Consider the following 18507-nt stretch of genomic DNA (forward strand, 5'->3'; position numbering starts at 1 on the left):
AGTGAGGTTCAGAAGCCATTTTTTTAATTTAAAATTTCCTAAAGAAGTGTCCAGTTAATACTGTCATTTGGTGTGGAAGGTAGCAGAGATCTAGTATCTGTTTCGTTTAGCACAGATCCCATCCTTAAGTGTGGCAAGAGGTCAGCTTGAATTTTTCTCTTGAATTGTATCTTTGCAAACCTCTTCTCAGGGTTTCGGTTGTATGACTCAAACTCCATAGCCAATGAATCAAACCCCATAGCCCAGCAAGGATGCATAGCTCATCATGCTTTCCTTCTGCCAGTTGGCTCTGCACACCCCCAGTGTTAATCTCCACTGCCCCCACGTGTTCTAGAAGGAGGGAGGAAAGCACTGGTGAGCAAGGAGAGGACTGGAGCGGCCAAAAGCTGCAGCAGCCTTCCCATGAATGGAAGAGAGCATCACAGATGGGTGCAGTCAGTAAAGGAGAAGAAAAGTCGTTGAGGCCATTGATTTGCCAATGGCATTGATGGGCAGGGGTCTGAGCAGCTTTGGGACCCTACAGTCACTGACAAGAATAGTCTGTGTATACATGGCACACTGTCTTGGTTTCAGCTTACGAGTCAACCTTGTTTAGGGTGTGCTTTGTCTGAGCAGATGGCAAAGCATGACAACTGCTGGGCTAAGATTTTGCTGCCAAACCAGCCCCCAGCTGTTTTCAAAAATAGACTGCTGCTCTCTTTACCAATGCAGAAATAGCCATCTCTCTAATTCCCTCCTTCAATGTATTATTTTATGTATTACAGGAGCATATACCTAGCCAGACTATAGAATTAACATTACCCAATTTTTAATTAACTACCTACAACACTCTTCCTGACTGAATTGGTGGTGGTGTTGGAGGGTTGTTGGGGTTTTTTTTGAGGCTGCCATGAAAATCTGAATTCCTAGGTAGAAACTCACTTGGTGAGCCTGAACTACCAGGTGTAGAAGGTGACCCGTTGCTCTGGCTATACATGTCTCCCATGAAAAAAAAAAAGCCTGTGACACAGAAACAAGCCCAGACCTTGTTTGCAATAGCAAGTACATAAGGCAGGACGGTACCAGAAAAGATAGTGACAGAAACACTACTGACTTATTCCTTCAGCAGCTGGGTTTTTTTCACTTATTTTTATCCAGGGATGTCCTAGGTTGTTAACTGACTAGGACCCTTCCAGCAGTCTCCAAGGTCTCCCCTGCGACCACAGGGCAGCGCAACTTCCTTTGAGTATCCCTCCTTCTGACAGCACAGCAGGACTCATTAGCACAGCGAGATGTAACTCAACGCCACCCTGACCCAGCAGCAGGGTGTTGGCCTCCTAAAACTCAACAATTACCTACAAAACACAAAATAAGTGAAAGTCCAGTGATCATTGTTGGCACAAGTAAAATCCAGACAAACCAACACAAATAAAGCTCTTGGAAACATGATGAGTTCTGGGGACAACCAACCATCATCCTCTTTCCTCTGTGACTGAGTCTGCTTGCACCTGGAAACAGGAGTGGAAGAAACATCCCAGCTGTGGGCATGCACACATATGCACACACACACACGCACACACAAACGCAAACATGCACTTCTCAGCAGACCACCAGCAAATGTTGATCCAGCAACTGCAGCTGGAACACAGCAACCCTATACCAATGATAAAACACCACTGGGTCAGATGTTACAGTGTCAGCTCAAATTAAGCATCACGAAGCAAGCTTCGGCCAAGCCAGCAGTGCTCCTTAGCTACAGTGAGCCTTGAGCTGGGCTGTGTGGAATTGCTGCTTTCCACATGGAACGTCTCATTCAGAACAGGAGCTGTCACAGCAACTGCAATAGCAGTGCTCGTTTTTCATGTGATAAGCTGTATTTAGAGTGGGAAAGTATTGCTCTGTGAGCTGAAAAGCAAATCAAACAACAAGCGATAAAGCCATGTGCTTCAGGCCAAAGGTTTTAATATCTGGTGTTAGTCCCATTTCCCAGAACAAAGGATAGTTTATACATACTATAGACATTTTCTGTCTGAAGTAACACTAACACATAATCTCTTTATTTACACAGGACATGAAGTGTCCTGTACCCCCACCCACAGGTCTGAATCTAGATCCACCCTGCTGTTGTTTGTGGGTGTGTTGCAGAACCGATGGGGCCTGATATTCTGCAACATCAGCCAGAAAAGACAATGTGTGTCCTTCCTCATAGGGCTCCAAGATCCTCCCAGACTGATTTTAATAAAGGAGAGGGCAGGGAGAGGGGAGAATGGTAGATAGATATGTGGCAGAATTAAAAACTCAGGATTTCTGGAGTCTTTGTTACATGCTGTAATTGCAAAATCATGCTTCCTGTCTTCTGCATACACACCTTTTTTCTCCCTTCATCCTGGAGGTGAGTTCCCTAAGCTTACCTTACTTTGGTTTCTTCCCTCATTTCAAAACCTGACTGCAAAAACAGATTAGGCCACTGAATGTAGTCTGGACTTTTGCTTCCAAATACTTCTTTCAGCATGGAAAGGACTAACCATGTAATAACCAAGCAAGTCACCCTATTATGCAACAGATGGGAAAACTGTTTGTGCTAGTACACAGTGGTTCGCATTCTTCTGAAGGCTGCTTTCCCCCAGGGAATTCCAGTAATTTGACTGACTGAAGTGTGTTTTGACAAGTTACAACAGTCCAGAAAATCCACCTATGAAATTATATCCTGGTAGTATCTTCCAAAATAAACTGAAAACTTGGTATCACAGCTCATTTGGGAAAGTACTATGCCATAGCTTTCATTTGTTATGAGAACATAGCTTGAGTTTTTGTTGTAGATAACAGGTGGTGTTACACCTAATGATGTGACAATCTTCCCTTGCACCAGGTTTTTGTAGTGGCAGGGGCCCTATGGATCATCTCCTGAAACTGACCAGAATAAAAACATATAGACTTAATATATTCTTATTTCAGCTACTTTCTTTCACTTTAGGTGACTCCATCACAAAGTCATCAGCTTACCCTGAAGGTTGTTTGTCCATACCCAACAGATCGAGTAATTGAAGAAAATCAGAACAAGCTGCCAGCATAGATGTTGACCTATTGGAAAAATAGGAACACTGGCAGAATCCAAGCAGCAGGTAATATTATGCTGAGAAAGTCTTTTTTACTACTAACACAAGCAGTGCCGGTAGGCCCCAGCCATGAGCCATATGCCAGGCACAGCACACGGTTCCCATCACTTAGGTTTTCTCTGTTTATTCCACTAATCCACAAGTCCCATACTGGCTTTTGCTTGCCACTGCCACAGAGAGAAAATATTTGACTGGATAGGAAGCTCTTATATACAAAGAATTTAGGATTCAGAGGGCAGTTTTAAAATGCTAGAGGTTAGAACATTTTGAAAAGTGAGTCACAGTAAGTAGGGATGGACCAACTCCATTCCGGTCCCAGGGCTCAGCTGCAGCCCGGATGAGTCTGCACATCCTGGAGATATCTACCAGGAAGAAAAAGGAGACAGAGGCTGTGAAAAGCATGGAAGTCCCAGACTAAAATATTTCATTTTCCCATATTTCTCTTCCTGAATATCCCAAAACAGAAAGCAGACAGATTTTTTGCAGAAGTTACCAGGATTTATTAAAGACAGGATATTGATATGAAACATTCATGACCCTCAAGTTAGCAGTATTTGTCTTGGATGGGGTAACGAAGTAAATTTATTACATATCAGTGCCAAGAAGCTCAAAATAAAAATACAGATTATAGTTCTCAGATTCATCAACTCAAACCAGATATTTTTGAAAAAAACACTCCAGCAGGAAGAATGTAAGTCTCATAAGATACTTGCAGTACCAAAGAAACATATGAAATACATATTTTATCCAATAATAGGATACAAAGCAAACTATTAGATTTAAAACCGCTGACACAAAGGCAGCCTGTGAAGACATGAGAAGGAGACCTCTTGTCATGTTATTCCAGGTGTGGGGTGCGCAGAGGAAGATATATATGTTAGACACCGGCAAAGCAAGCAGAGATTTTATTGCATCTTGAGTTGATGATTTTACGAGACTTGAACTAAATTGATAAAGCATGGATAAAGCAAGATAGAGAAATACTGCCACTTGTTGGGAAGCCGTGCTTTGGAATAGGCTCGGACAGATCACAGCCATAGCAAACCTTCACATCAATTCTACCCCGATCATTTAGTCCCGTCTCCTCTTCTGTGTCTGAGCTTCATTTCTTTCTTTAATGGGACGTATCTAGTGGAGAATCAGCCACAGAGAACTGATTTATTAAATTCCTAATGGCAAGATTTGAATAGTTAATTCTGCTTCTGCCACACTCCCTACAGAAGTAAAGATCTATCTTCAAAATGCTCCCAGAACTTGCCTATGTGGCATCTGCATGGTCTGCATGGCTCCAGGAAGACCTAACACACCATGGGCTGTGAAAGAAGGAACTCGTATGACCTTAGGTATGATTGAAGGCATTGCCTCTACTGGAAATTTCCATAAATTAGCGTGTAATGGACCAATGCTTTAACAACTCATCTCTCCTCATTTAAAGACATACTACCAAGGGGAAAAATGTATTCTGCCAAGGATTTCCAGGGTTTCCAATTCTCACTTCTTCCATCTCATCCTCAGGAAAAACAAAGCAAAGCAAAAAAAAAAAAAAATCCTCCCCCAAAACCCCAAAACAAAGAAAAATTAAACAAACAAAAAAAGTAAGCACCAGAGTGTTTCTAATTGCCTTCCAAAATACAACAAACAAAAAAGCGTTTAAAATTGCTTTAGTTTGAGGAAGTTACTAACCATGAGATCTCTAGTGCGTTTCTGTGTTTAATAGAGAATGTAATGGAAAAAAAAATAGAACATTAGTGACCATCCAAGAAAGATTTCATGAAAAACAGGGTGGAAGGGAGTTTGTTTGGATTTAATGTTTCCCCAGAATCATCTCTAGTCCAAACATTACACCACAGGTCAAAGGGAGGGGAGCCAGAAAGTGAAACATTTTAAAAATAACCCCTAAAAAGGAAAGTGAAAGTGGTCAGTCAAGTTAGAATCATAGAATGATTTGAGTTGAAAGGGACCTTAACGATCATCTAGTTCCAATCCCCCTGCCATGGGCAGGGACACCTTTCACCAGACCAGGTTACTCAGAGCCCCATCCCACCTTGAACACTTCCAGGAATGAGGCATCCATATCACTGGGCAACCTCTTCCAACACCTCACCACCCTCACAGTAAAGAATTTCTCCCTAATATCTAATCTAAACCTACCCTCTTTCAGTTTGAAGCCATTCACCCTTGTCCTATCACTACCTGGCCTTGTAAAAAATCTCCCTCCAAGTTCCACCTTTTGCGACCATGAAATGCAAATTTTATGATAAAAACCATATTTGGGCTCTGGTACCATCACTGAGCATCGGTAAATACTGCAACCTACACTTGGGAAGTACAACAGAAAAATATAGGTTCAGTTTGTAAAGTTCTTCCTGACTGGTACTACAGCTTATAAGTAAACTTATATTAAAATATTTTGGTTTGGAACTGACAGCTTAAAATACTACAAATTGTCCTCAGGCCTCTTTTGTAGCCCTTCCAAGATGCCTCCTTGCAAACAGAGATGTTCAGCAAAGTACTCACATAAGACCAACTGCCACCAAGATCAGAAAAACTGTATGGGGCAGCTGTCTTGGTAATATTTTATATTACCAAGGTTCATCTTGCCAGTCTGTTGCACACATTGTAATACTCACTTTACTTAAGATGTTCCTTCCAACTGAAGGAAAGTAACCCGTTTAATGCCTGATAATGCTCAGACACCACATCCTGATGTTCGTGTAGGTTCATTTCTCCTTTATGGCATTTTCTTGGGCCTCAAGGTTGAAGTTGCTGAGGGAAGAGAGAAGGATGGTGATGAGCACTATGGCAATGGAAAGCAGTCACATGTTGTCCTAGTAGATTCTCATAGGCAACCCCTGCAATTCCACTCAATGCCTCTCAAATTGGCAAGATCACAAAATGCCTGCAAGGCAATTTTTCTCTCTTCTCCAGCTGCTCTTGGAGACAGAGATGTGTGCCATTTAATAGGGAACCAGAGGGTTAAGCATTAAATTGCCTGAAAGACAGAGCCCTTGAGGCACACAGAAGCTAAATATCTTAACCAAAGAAAAGACAATTCCAAACTTCTTGTCAAGCATCATTGAGGAAGAAGTGATCTTACTAGAGGAAGAAATGACCAGCAGCTTGAAGCACTGAAGCAAGAAGTATAAGCTTTAGGGAAAAATTCTGACACAGTCTCAGAGGATGCTGAGAAGAGCTTTGAAAAGCTAATCTCTCCTGAGGCTCACGAAGCTGAAGGGAAACTCCTTGAGAAGGCAGAGTAGTTGGCACCTACCTACTCTGATGCGTCATCTTGAGGGAAAAGCTGTAGCCTTATAAAGTAGAAAAGAAAAAAGATGAGAAAAGACAAGTTTGTATTTTGGAATTGACTCAGATTGGGATACCTGCTCCAATACTTCAAGTTGAGCACTTCAGGCTTCAGAAGCAAGCAAGCTCTGCATTTCTGGAGAGAAACAGGGAAATGTAAACAACACTCCATGGAAAAGAGGCTGATGAAAGGTATTGTGTTTTGTGCATAAAAAGACAAAACTCCAAACAGCTAAGGGTTCAACAGAGGTCTGAACAAATGAAGAGTGGGAAGTTCAGCTTGGAAGACTTCAAAGACTGATTTTCATGGGACTTTCAGAGGCCTTCCTAAAGGCTAAGGCTCCCTCGATCCTGTGCATAGGGTGAGAGAGACTTCTGAGAGCATGGTCCACAATAGCTGGCAAACTGAGCAAGAAAGAAATGAGAAATGCTGAGCCATACATCCCTTGATAACATGAGAGCCTAACACAGGGTCACAAGGAGGTATGTCTCCATTTATGGTTCTCAGCCTAGAATCCTCTTCCAGAGCTGGATAAATACTTCATGTCAAAAGCAAGCAATGCCACAGTCCTTGCAATGAGATATGAGGACTAGTGCTGCCACTCACGCCTTTCACCCAACATCCCCACACACTCACAATTCATTTACAAGGAAGTTTGAAACCACACCTCTCAGTTCCCAGAAGACTGCGCTAACCTCTCTGTCCCTGCAAGTGAAGTAGTTCCTCTGGCTGCCCTCGGGCACCAAAAGCATGCAGGTGTTCTAGCCTCCTGCCTCAGTGTTCACAGTCAGTGGTTGATCAAGGGTCTGCAAATGACTGGTGGAATTCTCAATATGAGCAGCAAAAGGAGATGAGTCTTGAGCAGGCTGCAGCAGAGCTTCCTGTCCCAGCACAGTCAGCGGAAGCAAGGGAGGAAATGGGAAAATTGAGTCAATTAAGGAAACTGTCCTGGCCAGGAATGTCTTTGGTTTCTTAACTGCCTGATTTAAAAAGAAAAAGAAAACAAACAAAAAAACCAAGAAACAAAACCCTGACCAAACAAAACCACAAAAGAAGAAGAAATTAAAAAAAAGGCTGTGGTAGAAAAGGCACAGTCAATCAATTAGTAATTTCCAGTTCAAGTATTTCCATAAGTGCTTGGCAGTGTTTTCTAAGGGACATCTCCTCCTAGTGAAAGATTTCTTAGATGTCAGAGAATTCCTCTTGATGACTAACTCTCCTCAATCAAGCTCCAGTAGGGTAATTTCCCTTCGGAAGCCCTCAGAACCTGTTAATTTGTTCAAGCATTCTGAGTCTTCTTAAAAGAAAAGCCACTTGGCTATCAGTCGCATTTCCGAACCTGGTACACTGGGAGAGACAGTGTTGAAGTGTAGGAAAATTCCCAAATTTAAGATACCAGGAACATACTACATGATTGACCTGGATACTCTACCTTTACAGAAAACATTTACACAATTCCTTGGTGTCCCTCAAATGGGTCTACACATAAATTGTGCTTAAGAATAATTTTGTCTGTTATTGAAATTCAGTCTCATCTGGATTATAACTTGGCAGCTGAAAGCTGGCAGTTCTTACACAGTAAAGTATATAGGTATAAGTAAAGAGAAATATGGCAATCTTTTATATTCTGATAATCTAAACTCCCCCTGAACTTCTAAAATCCAAATAACTTGATATTTGGCCACTGCTTTCAATTTAGACATGTTTTCCTAAAGAAACTATTGTGGGCTTTTAGTCAATGCTGTGAGCTCAGTAGAGATTTATAAGATAAGGAATTCATGACCTGGTTCTGCAAGCAGGCAGCAGTATATTCCGCTTATTAAAACCATTAAAGCATATTTGAACATCACAGCGGTTCTGCCATCTTCTGCTCTGCTGCTGAATGGCTATGTCCTTTGAGATTACCTTCCATAATTTGCACATTAACTAAATCAGCCTTGCAGGTTTATTGGAAATCTAGAAGGCTTTGCCAAGAAACTAGGAGCTGTTTCCCCCAATTCATGTCTTCCCTCCAAGCCAGATGCCTTACAAGTCAAGCAACGCACATATGAACACAACATGACTTAGTCCAAAGTAAGAGCAGAATACAGCCAAACTCTAATTACTAATCCTAGAGCAGAGCATACTCCCACAAAGGGACGTACAGGCCAGCCAGCATACAAGTACGATTATGAACACTAATGACAAAGAGACAAATTTTAATGATGGTACATGGGGTCTGCATTATGAAACAATGTCTAAAAATATCTACTCATTTATTCCCAAACTTCAAAAAGTGTTTACTATGCCAGTAACAGAGGATCTGCAATCACAGCATTTGGTGGCTTTGCCTTATTTTTCTTTGTTGGTTATGCCAGCAAATCACATATGAGGACAGATGATAAATATTCCTCATATTGGAGAATGCTCTAATGCTTTCTGATAGAGAGATCTAAATTATGCAGTTTCTCTTTCTTTGTGTGTGTGTGTTTTGAGGTTTTTAGCTTTGAAATGGGAAGTGAAGTGCTCATCAGCTGCAAAGTGTTCCTTTAATATCACCCATGCAACAATTACCTCTGCAGTAACCATCATTACATTAAATTATGGGCTATCCTTTCTCAGCTCAGTGTGAAGACTAGCTGTAGAATAAAACAAGAGAAAAACCCCAACCCACTGAAAAGCCATTGTACAGTACTGTGCCTACACCACTGAGGTAAATATACTTCCTGCAGGGAAACAAAGTATCATTTAAGGACTGCCTGTCTTTGTTGAAAGTCTTAAATGAAACCTAAGTGAAGACCCCTCATCTATTCCAATATTCATTCCACTGTAATGATGCAGTGCTATTGCTGAAAATACATACATATTACTGTGTAATTCATGAGTACACAGTCATAAGGAGCTAAATAGTGAAGATAATTTTGCTTTCAGCGTTTTCTTAATTTTTAATAATTTTCTTAGCAACCCAAACATTTTCATGAGGTCTTTTTCAGTACTGAGCAGGGGTTTATATATTCCACTACTTTCTCTGAATAACTAGTAATAGCTTGGGGGTTTTCTACTTCATTTTAAAGATATATTTGTACTTGCTGGCATTTAACAAGCATATTTACCTATTGACATTCTGAGGTTTTAAAGTAAAATTTGTTTTGAAAGGTAGCTTATCGAAACAACATTCAAATTTTGCATCTTTTATGTCTCAGTGACTTCCAGATAAAATTAATGCCATTTACAAATTATAGACTTGGGGTATTTTTTTTGGTGGTGTCTTTTCTTAACCCTCAGCCTGTTTGACTGCCCAGGAGCTGAAAAATCAGGTGCACTTTTTCTGATTCAGTCTTTAATACTGGTAGTTACAACTGTGCAGGACAAAACATACATTCAAGGAGAACAGGGCAGTGTAAGTAAAGTCAGACTCAGTGTAAGTAATAACTCAGAAGAGAGTTAACTTGGTGATGCTGAATAGAAAGCAGTTCATAGCTACACATGTATTTCAGCGTGCTGGAAAAAAAAAAAGGCATCAATAAGTTTTAAGATTTTGTGGGCAAGGCATGTTCCTTGTTGATGGATAACTCTGTAGCAACACCATGGCAGCCACAGCACCGTGAGCAGAGGTAGAGAGAGGCTGCACAACAGAAGTGGACACTGATGGAACTGAATGGAAAGACGAGGAGTCCTGCTCCAGGATCCGCAGCCCCAGAGCACAGCTTGAATAGTGAATGACAAATCTCCGTGTCCTTGGACAGGGAAGGTAGGGTAGAGGGCAGACACCTCCCTATCTGTAGCAGTGTCCCACCCCACACTGGGCTCTGTGTTGCTGCAGCCTTGGGCTCATCCATCCAGTTATAACTTTGTAAAGTTCTGGCTAAGTTGGACCAGTAACAATGATCATGTGAATGACCAATATGTTCACTGTAAAGAACATGGAACTGCTTTTGCTGTTTGATGTATGTTTAGGCTGTGAACCAAGTACCACCTGCTGATACCTCAACGGATAGAGGGTATTGCCAACTCTATCCCAGCCAGTTTGTATCTCTGAAAGAGGTCATGGCTTTTTCTTCAACCTTTAGAAATCTTGTTGGAAATTGGGGGAACTGTGTGAGAAAGAAAAGGACCACAAGTAACAAGATAATGATCAGTGTCCCTGAACTCATGCTCTTGGAATTAAAATGTTGCTACTGTTGACACCTTTGGCAGCAATAAGATGCATCACAGGAAACCCCACTAATGTTTATCAGTTCTCTATCAGCTTCTCATGAACTTCCCTTCTACTCCGCAAGTTCACAAGTTTATTTTTAATTCCTGATAGTGAGGAGCTAACAGAGATAGTCCATACTGAGAGCATCGTTTTCTGAGTTTGAGAGCTCTTATATTTCCAGTGAAACAATGAATAAGCATCTACTTGATTTTCATGTCAAGCATGACAGAGATAATGTCCATCAAGATCTCCACTGTGTATTTTTGATAAAAGTGACTTTCTCTTTAGATAAGATACATATATGTATTAAAATTTTCTGCTAGCTTTCAGATAACTAATCGATGAGAACTGGCTTACACAAGGGTGTAAGTTTCGAGCTGGCTCTCTGCCAAATTGCCGAGACCCAGAATAAAGCCTACTCCCCAGAGAGGGAAGAAAAAAACCCGAATAGCCAAAGCTATAGCAAAAACATATATTTACAATTATATATACAATTTGAATATATTGTACACACAACAGGGAGCTCCCGAGGAGGAAAAAAGGGAAAAGGGAAGGGGAAGCAGGGATTAAAAAAATCCCACTAAACCAAATATCCTCCAAATATACACCATTACTATAGAGCTAGTGAATAAATAAAAAAAATCAAATTAAATACTTCCCTGAATGAGACAGCAGAACTAACTCCCCATGCCTCCCGAAGGGAATGGAGATAATGGCAGGTTGGAGCAGAAAGGCCTTGGCCTATACAAGCAAAAACCATCTACAGAGAGATCTGTCACCTTCAGCCACCGGAAGAGCGAAGAGAGCGAGCTCTATCTACACCTTATTTATATGTTGTGTTACGTTAAAGGATGATATGGAATACTCCCTTAGATTTCTGACCCCGTTGCTAAGGAAGGCCTAAAAAATCCAAAAGCCAACCCGCTACAATGCTCTCTGTAGAGAATTTCTGTATGCTCCTCATACAGAAACAAATAATAGTTTGAAATATTTAGCCATACATTTGGATGATTTTTTTTTAAAGGTGTTGCTTATCTTTATCTTCCAGCCAGCTACAGGATAATAGCAACAGCAAACACATTGACAATGCAGTTCATTGTTTGGTTTTCCCATCTCACTGCGCAGGTTCCATCAGTTGTGGTATCCCAGAAGCACGACCTTGTGTGAAGACCAGCTCCACTCCTCTGCACCACTGCATAAGTAACTATGTACTTGTATGTTTTTTCAAGTTTCACCAGATATGTCAGCGACTGCTCCACTATAGCAGCAGTCCACTGGTTGACTTTATTGTGATTATAATCTGCCTTGCCTAAAACACTTTCTATGCACTCCTTAACAATGTTATGGGCCTCATCAGCATTGAAGATCATTTTGTCGTTGGTCCATCTTACTACCACAGAAAGAACAGGGGAGTTGTAATAGGATCACATTTGCTTTATTCCTTCATATCCTCATTGGAAAGACAAGCACACACACAGAGTAGGAGTGACCCTGACAAACAATACCATTAAAAAAACCTTTCCCAAATTGACACATACCTACTGCAGGATGGGACAGTACCACATAATTGAAGAAAAAACAATGTGCCCTCTGCCTTCCAAAGAAGCAGAGTGCAAATTATGCACTGAACTCACCCTTAATACACATCAAGCTTGACACTGCCTGGCACATACAGATGTACCCTGGGTGAAATCTTGGCGTAACTGAAAGATCCTATGATCTCTGAATAACTTAGATTGGAAAGGGGACTCAGAAAATTCCCAGTTCAACCTTCTGCTCAAAGTAGAATGAGCTGTGAAACCAGATCAGGTGAGTCTTGAAAACCTCCAAGAACAAAGACTGTGCAGCCTCTCCTGGCAGCCACTACTTAATCATCCTGGTGGAGAAAAGGTTTCTCCCTAAGTCCAGTCAGAAATCCTCTTGCTTCAACTTACATCTGTTGACTTTTACTCTACCACTCTGCATCACTGCGAACAGCCTGGTTCCCTCTCCTCCATTGTTCCCACATAAGCAGTGAGGGGCAGCTGTCAGGTCCCTCTGAAACCATCCTTTCTCCCGGTTGAACCAGCCCTAGTCCCTCAGCCTCTCCTCACATGGCAGGTTTTCCTGCCCTGAACAATCCTAGTGGTTCTTTGCTGAACTCATTCCAGTTTATCGATGTCTTTCCTATGCTCAAGGGGCCAAAACCAGCCACAGTATCTAGATGAGCCCTCCTGAATGCTGAGGGAGACAACCACTTCCCTTCATCTACTAACTCTGCTTCTCTTAAAAGAGCCCAGGATGCTGTCAACCCTCTTTGCTGCCAGAGCACTGTGCTGGCACATGTTTGCCTGCTGTTTATCACATCCCTACATTCCCTTTCAGCACAGTTGCTCCCTACAGTCAGTTGCTTGTATTGCCTCTTTCCCAGATACAGGACTCCACATTTGGCCCTACTGGATTTCCTAAGGTTCCTGTTAGCCCACTTCTCCAGCCTGCCCAGGTCCCCCTGAATGGCAACCTTGTGCTTTAGCATACTGACTGGTTCTCCCAGTTTGATGTCATCTGTATACCTGATGAATGTGCATCTGATCAGGTCACTGATGTTAAACAGAGCATGTCCCAACACAGACCCTGTGCTATTCCACTTGTCACAGGCCTCCAGGTTGAGTATGACCCAATAACCACTAAAACAGTCCAATCCAACTTCACACCACCACAGAACAGCAGATTGCATTCCTTAAACAAAACTAAGTGGGTTTACAACAGCAACATCCCAAACTGCTTTGTGGGCTACAGTAAGTTTCAAAAGGTCATTAAAAAAATGTGTTCTTATCTTATTTGAAACTGACTCTGTGAACATTAAAAGCCGCTATCTGTGCAGAGAATATATAATCTTCTTCAAATTATTATTTGTCCTCATACTTCCCTTTAAGTCATAATTTTATACTTAGGACATATCACCATGTCAGCAACACTCAGTATAAACAAAGGAACAGAAAGACAGATGCAAGCCACGCTTGAGCACAGGTGCTTACCACAAATACCTTAACAGGCTGCTTATAAGAAAAACACAGTAAGGAAAAAATTAGCTTTTTTCCTCACTCTACAATTTGCTAAACTCATAGACAAAAGTAAAATTGGATTCAAAACAGATTAGATAAATTCAGAGGATAAACTGTCTCCAGCGACTACAAAGCATAGTGATCCAAATGCAGTCTTTGGGCAACACTGAGGACCTTTATGTTCCATCAGTACCTCTTACCAGCCTCTTTCAGAGAAGCAACACTGTGCTAGGCTCTTTTCCCAAATCAGTTCCCAAGCCTCTCTAACAAAGAGAAATGTTTAAAATAGGGCAACCCATTAAACAAACAAACAACAACAACAACAAACAAACTCCACAACTTTCCATCAACTGCCTCAGTGTTTGATCTTAAGCTCTTGCAGAAAGATCCTACCATTTTGTCTCAGCTTTCAAAGTACTCCAGGCTAGTGTAAAATACCTCTACCAGGCTATGCTGCAATATTAGGCACTGTGACACAAGAAACAACTCAATCCAGAGATTCAAGCCTGGATCTGAATACTCAAGAGTAATTAAAATAACATCTGCAGAACTTCTAGAAATAGGTATCTCTATTAACAGGTAAAGTCAGCATCTTCTATCAGACAGTATGCATTCCTCAAGGAGCTAGCCAACTTGGAGAAAAAACCTGTCAATTGCTTCAGATAATCATCTTCCAACAGTTTCTACAAATTCTCCTTTGTTATGCTGCCTACACAACTTAAGAAATATTCAGAGCACAGAGGTGGTGAATTCAGGGCATACAATCGTGCTGACAAATATCACTTTATAATGCACTGTGGACCATGGTGGTTGGTTTGTTTGCTTGTTAAGTAGTTTCAGTGGTGTAAATAAGGGTTGGGATTTCTGAGAGGCCCAGCAGAAAAAGAGTTCTGTTTCCTGGCCTAAAAGACATATAATATCTTTTTCCATAACTCAGGAGATGGAATTGTTTCCTGCTAATAAGAGGCAATGAAATGCTTGATGTGCTAACGGGGCAGCTTGGAATGTGTTGAGAAGGTGGGGGAGATATTAGGATGATGAGAGTATTTGGATATAACATTATGAAATAAAAAGTTTGGATAAGATATTTGTAGGGTCATTGTGACATTAATTATATTTAAAATTTAAAAGCAGGGTATATGCAATAAAAGCAGGGTTCATATAATAAAAATCAAATCCTGTGTTTTGATTTATATGGCTTATAAAGTCCATATATGTGGAGCTCCCTCCAAAATGGTGACTCTACCTCTTTATCTCAACAGAACAAGATGATTCAAAATGGAAGTATGAAAAGGATCTCAAAACACCAGGGGAGTTATGCATTTCAAGAGTACCCTCTTTGATTTCAATAACAAAGAAAGTTTCTGCTTACACAAACGAGTAACTTCCTTAGGTACCAAATTATTTATTCTTTTCTATGAAAATTTATGCCAAGTACGATACGACTTGGGACAGGAACCATCTGCAAAATGAAGATGACACTTTGCATAATGATCCCTGGTTAATCCCTAAACCCATAATAAAATACATGTAGTAAAAACAACAACAAAAACACACCACTTACAGCAATGTGTCACAGTCAAAAACTAAATCTCACAACAAATACCAATTTCCCAACAACGTATCAGTTCCTATCATCTCTTAGCCCTACACAGAAGGATCAAAGCTGTTCCTGTGCCCTGAACAGAAGGTCCTGGGAATTATAATGGATTGATTTCTGAAACACATTATCAATGCCATTTTTATTTTTAGGCCAGTTATTTAAATAAACAACTTCTCTCATAGTTGAAGTTTCTATGGGTGGGTCAGATAACAGCAGGTAATCTGCTCGGAAATTCATGCCTGAGATTTTTAGAGAAGACTATTGGAGTTCAGTGGGACCTGAATCCCGATGCACTGACATGGTTTTTTGAAGTCTCAGAGTTGGTTCACAACAGTCGGTTATTTCTGATTCATGGGACTATGGACATATCTCAGGATGATGTCAAACACTGTCACTGCCCCAGTGATTTCAGTGGGAGGATCACAAGTGGTGACAGAACTATGACCTAGCTACTGGAGCTTAAGTGTATTTTCTGCTGTCATAAGAAGATAATTTCACTAAATTATATGGGTTTCTTAATTGCTCCACACATTATTAATTCACAGCTGACTCATCTTCAAGCCTTACACACACCCAGGATCACAAGAAGAAAACAACACGTTGTTATCTGTTTTGCCTTCCATCTGAGGATCAGAGGGTACCTTATCCGCACTGCCATGCCTTTATTAATTAGCCAAATGTTTTCTGCATTTTATAAATGGACATGTTGAGCTACAGTACTTTTCTTCCTTGCCTATCCTCATCTTGCATTTGTTTTTCTACAAAAGTATGACTGAGTTCAACAGAAGTGATGAGGTTCACAGAAGAATTACTGTGCAGAATGTGTGAGTTATAATGTGGGAGAGCAGGTTAAACAGTACCGACTAACTTCCTACTTCCCCTGCCAACTCCAGCCTTAAAATTGCATTGATGGGATCCTTATCGTCTACATTTCCTGCCAGATCTTATCACAGGACCATTTTCTGTCTCTTAAGGGGAGTTATGGGGTTCCTCAGCTCCATTCCTGTATGGCTATGCTATGCCAGTGATGAGAACTTTGCTAGAGCAGTTGCTGTGAGTTTCTTCCAGATTTTCCAGTCTTCACATTTTCACTGTGGGTAGATCACCTTGACTTTCTAAATGATTGTATCCATGTGTGCCCTATTCAATGTTTTCTGTATACCTAATCCCAGATTTCAAGTAGACATTATAGAGGTGCGACACTAGCTGAACTTCAAGGACCCGTGCTGGAGTGTTTTTGCAGTGGTACAGCTGTGCTCCCACACACCCTTGACTGCCCTCAGACAGAGGGCCCTGGGGACAGGTTACCACTGCCAAAGGATCTCGCTGGCAAAACCTCAGGAGCAGATGCAGAGTGATCTAAAGGCTGAACAACTCTATGTCTTATCAGAAGTATCTATGAGCCACAATCTTCCCAGGGGCATGCTGCTTTTCACCCCATCTCATGATGGATGAGTGCTACAGCAACAGAGGGTGGCATGTGTGAACTAGAGTTAGATGCTGAATCCCCCTGGTCTCATCTAACATTTTGCATTATCACAAGCCATTTTATTCCCAATTGTTGCCCTTGCACTAGGTTCAATTGTGTTGGAATACAGGACAGATTTATGTCTGACTACACTGCATCTACCAGGAAAACTTTTAGTCTTTACTAAATAGAAATATTTAATTTGTCAACCAGCAGTTTCCTCTAAAGGTTAGCAACCTCTCTTATTAAAAATATGAACCTTGCATCTAATTTGAAATTTTCTGGCCTCAGATTCTAGCCACTGACTCATGTTATGCCTTCTGTTGCTGTTAAAGTGACCTCTCAGTAACCTCCTATTCTAGCATCACATATTTTCTCCCCATGAAAGCACTTATATATTACAAATGACCAAAGCTCTAGTTTCATTTTAAGAACTCAAACTGTTAAGTCTAACATTCTCCTTAAGTAATGGGAGGTCATGTAAAAAATATCCTGTTGTCCCTCATTTCTTCATTCTCTTAATTAGAGCCAAATGTTAGAAATATCCTTAGAAAGACAGAAATAGGCAAGACATCCCTGCTTGGCCTAGTTACACAGCATGACTCAACAGTGGCCACAGAGTTGCAACACATTAAAACTTTTAAGAAAAAAAAAGAGGGAGCACTACTTCTGCAGGCAGTGAGCCAAAGTTACCCCCTCTAAATCTAGTATAGAATTGAATGCTTACAAATTATTAACTAGCACAGAAGTTAAAAAAAATTAACTACAAAAAGGGGAAAGAAAAAATAGTCCAGTTGGGTACACAAAATCATAAACTCCTGATTTCACTCTGATTTAACCTACAAGAAAAAAATTCCAGTGTTATATGGAAGGAAGGTCATCTTCCCTTTAATGCCTAAGATTTCATAAATTATTACTGCTAACCTGCTTCATCCAAAGTTCAAGAATAATTTTTGCACTGATTTCATGTCCATTTTTTTTGGATCTAGAATTAAAAAAACAGCTTGAAAAGTTTCACTAATTATTTGTTAAGGTAACTTAAAATACCTTTTTTCATCTTAAAAGTAGCCAGCTTCAGGCTTCAAATTGCACCTGAATTTCACAGTCTACTGAGATTTGAGCAGCTAGTTAGCAAATTCACTGTCTAAGAAAGTAATGCAACAGTGTATTAGCTGTTCTTTTATCCTCAGTGCTTTCCTGTCAACTTGATAACTCAACCTGACAGCCTTCTAAAAGGAGATGACTGCTTGGTGGAGAGGAGAGACCATTGGATGTTGTTTATCTCAACTTCAGTAATGCCTTTGACACAGTTTCCCATAACAACCTAGTAGACCAGCAATGTGGTTTGGTCCAGTAAAGGGGACAGTGAGGTAGACTGAAAATGAACCTGTTGAGCTTTAAGGGTTGCAGATGGCAGCAAAAAGTCTAACAAGACACAAGTCACTAGCAGCGTACCCCAGCAGAAAATACTGGGGCCAAGACTATTTATCCCCTTCATCAATGATCTGGATGCTGGGACAGTGGGTACCCTCAGCAAGTCCACAGACAATACAAAACTGGGAGCAATGTCTGATGCACCAGAGGGTCTTGCTGTCATACAGAGGAACCTGGACAGGCTGGAGAAATGGGCCAACAGAAACTTCATGCAGCTCAACAAAGGGAAATGCCACGTCCTGAGCAGAAATAATCCAAAACACCAGTACAGCTGGGAAGCAGCTCCCCAGAGAAGGACCTGGGGTTCTTGATAAACAAGCTGTCTCTATGAACCAACAATGCCCCCCTGCAGCAAAGCAGGCCAATGGTGTCCAGAGTTGCA

The 18507-nt window shown here is 41.0% G+C and overlaps 2 protein-coding genes across 5 annotated transcripts in view; both read right to left on the bottom strand.

Annotated features, from left to right (window-relative positions):
- CRADD (CASP2 and RIPK1 domain containing adaptor with death domain) overlaps window positions 1-18507 on the bottom strand; it is an 80383-nt gene that overhangs the window by 17278 nt on the left and 44598 nt on the right. The window lies entirely within an intron of this gene.
- On the bottom strand, window positions 11616-11997 carry LOC113993762 (dynein light chain Tctex-type 3-like; the record flags this gene model as incomplete). Its single annotated transcript, XM_039378240.1, has 1 exon — window positions 11616-11997. A coding segment is annotated over one exon (369 nt), but the record flags the coding sequence as incomplete, so codon positions are not given.

Source organism: Pipra filicauda, unplaced genomic scaffold (genome assembly GCF_003945595.2).
Source record: "Pipra filicauda isolate LSUMZ 115617 unplaced genomic scaffold, ASM394559v2 scaffold132_size2486313_pilon, whole genome shotgun sequence".
NCBI classification, from domain to species: domain Eukaryota; kingdom Metazoa; phylum Chordata; class Aves; order Passeriformes; family Pipridae; genus Pipra; species Pipra filicauda.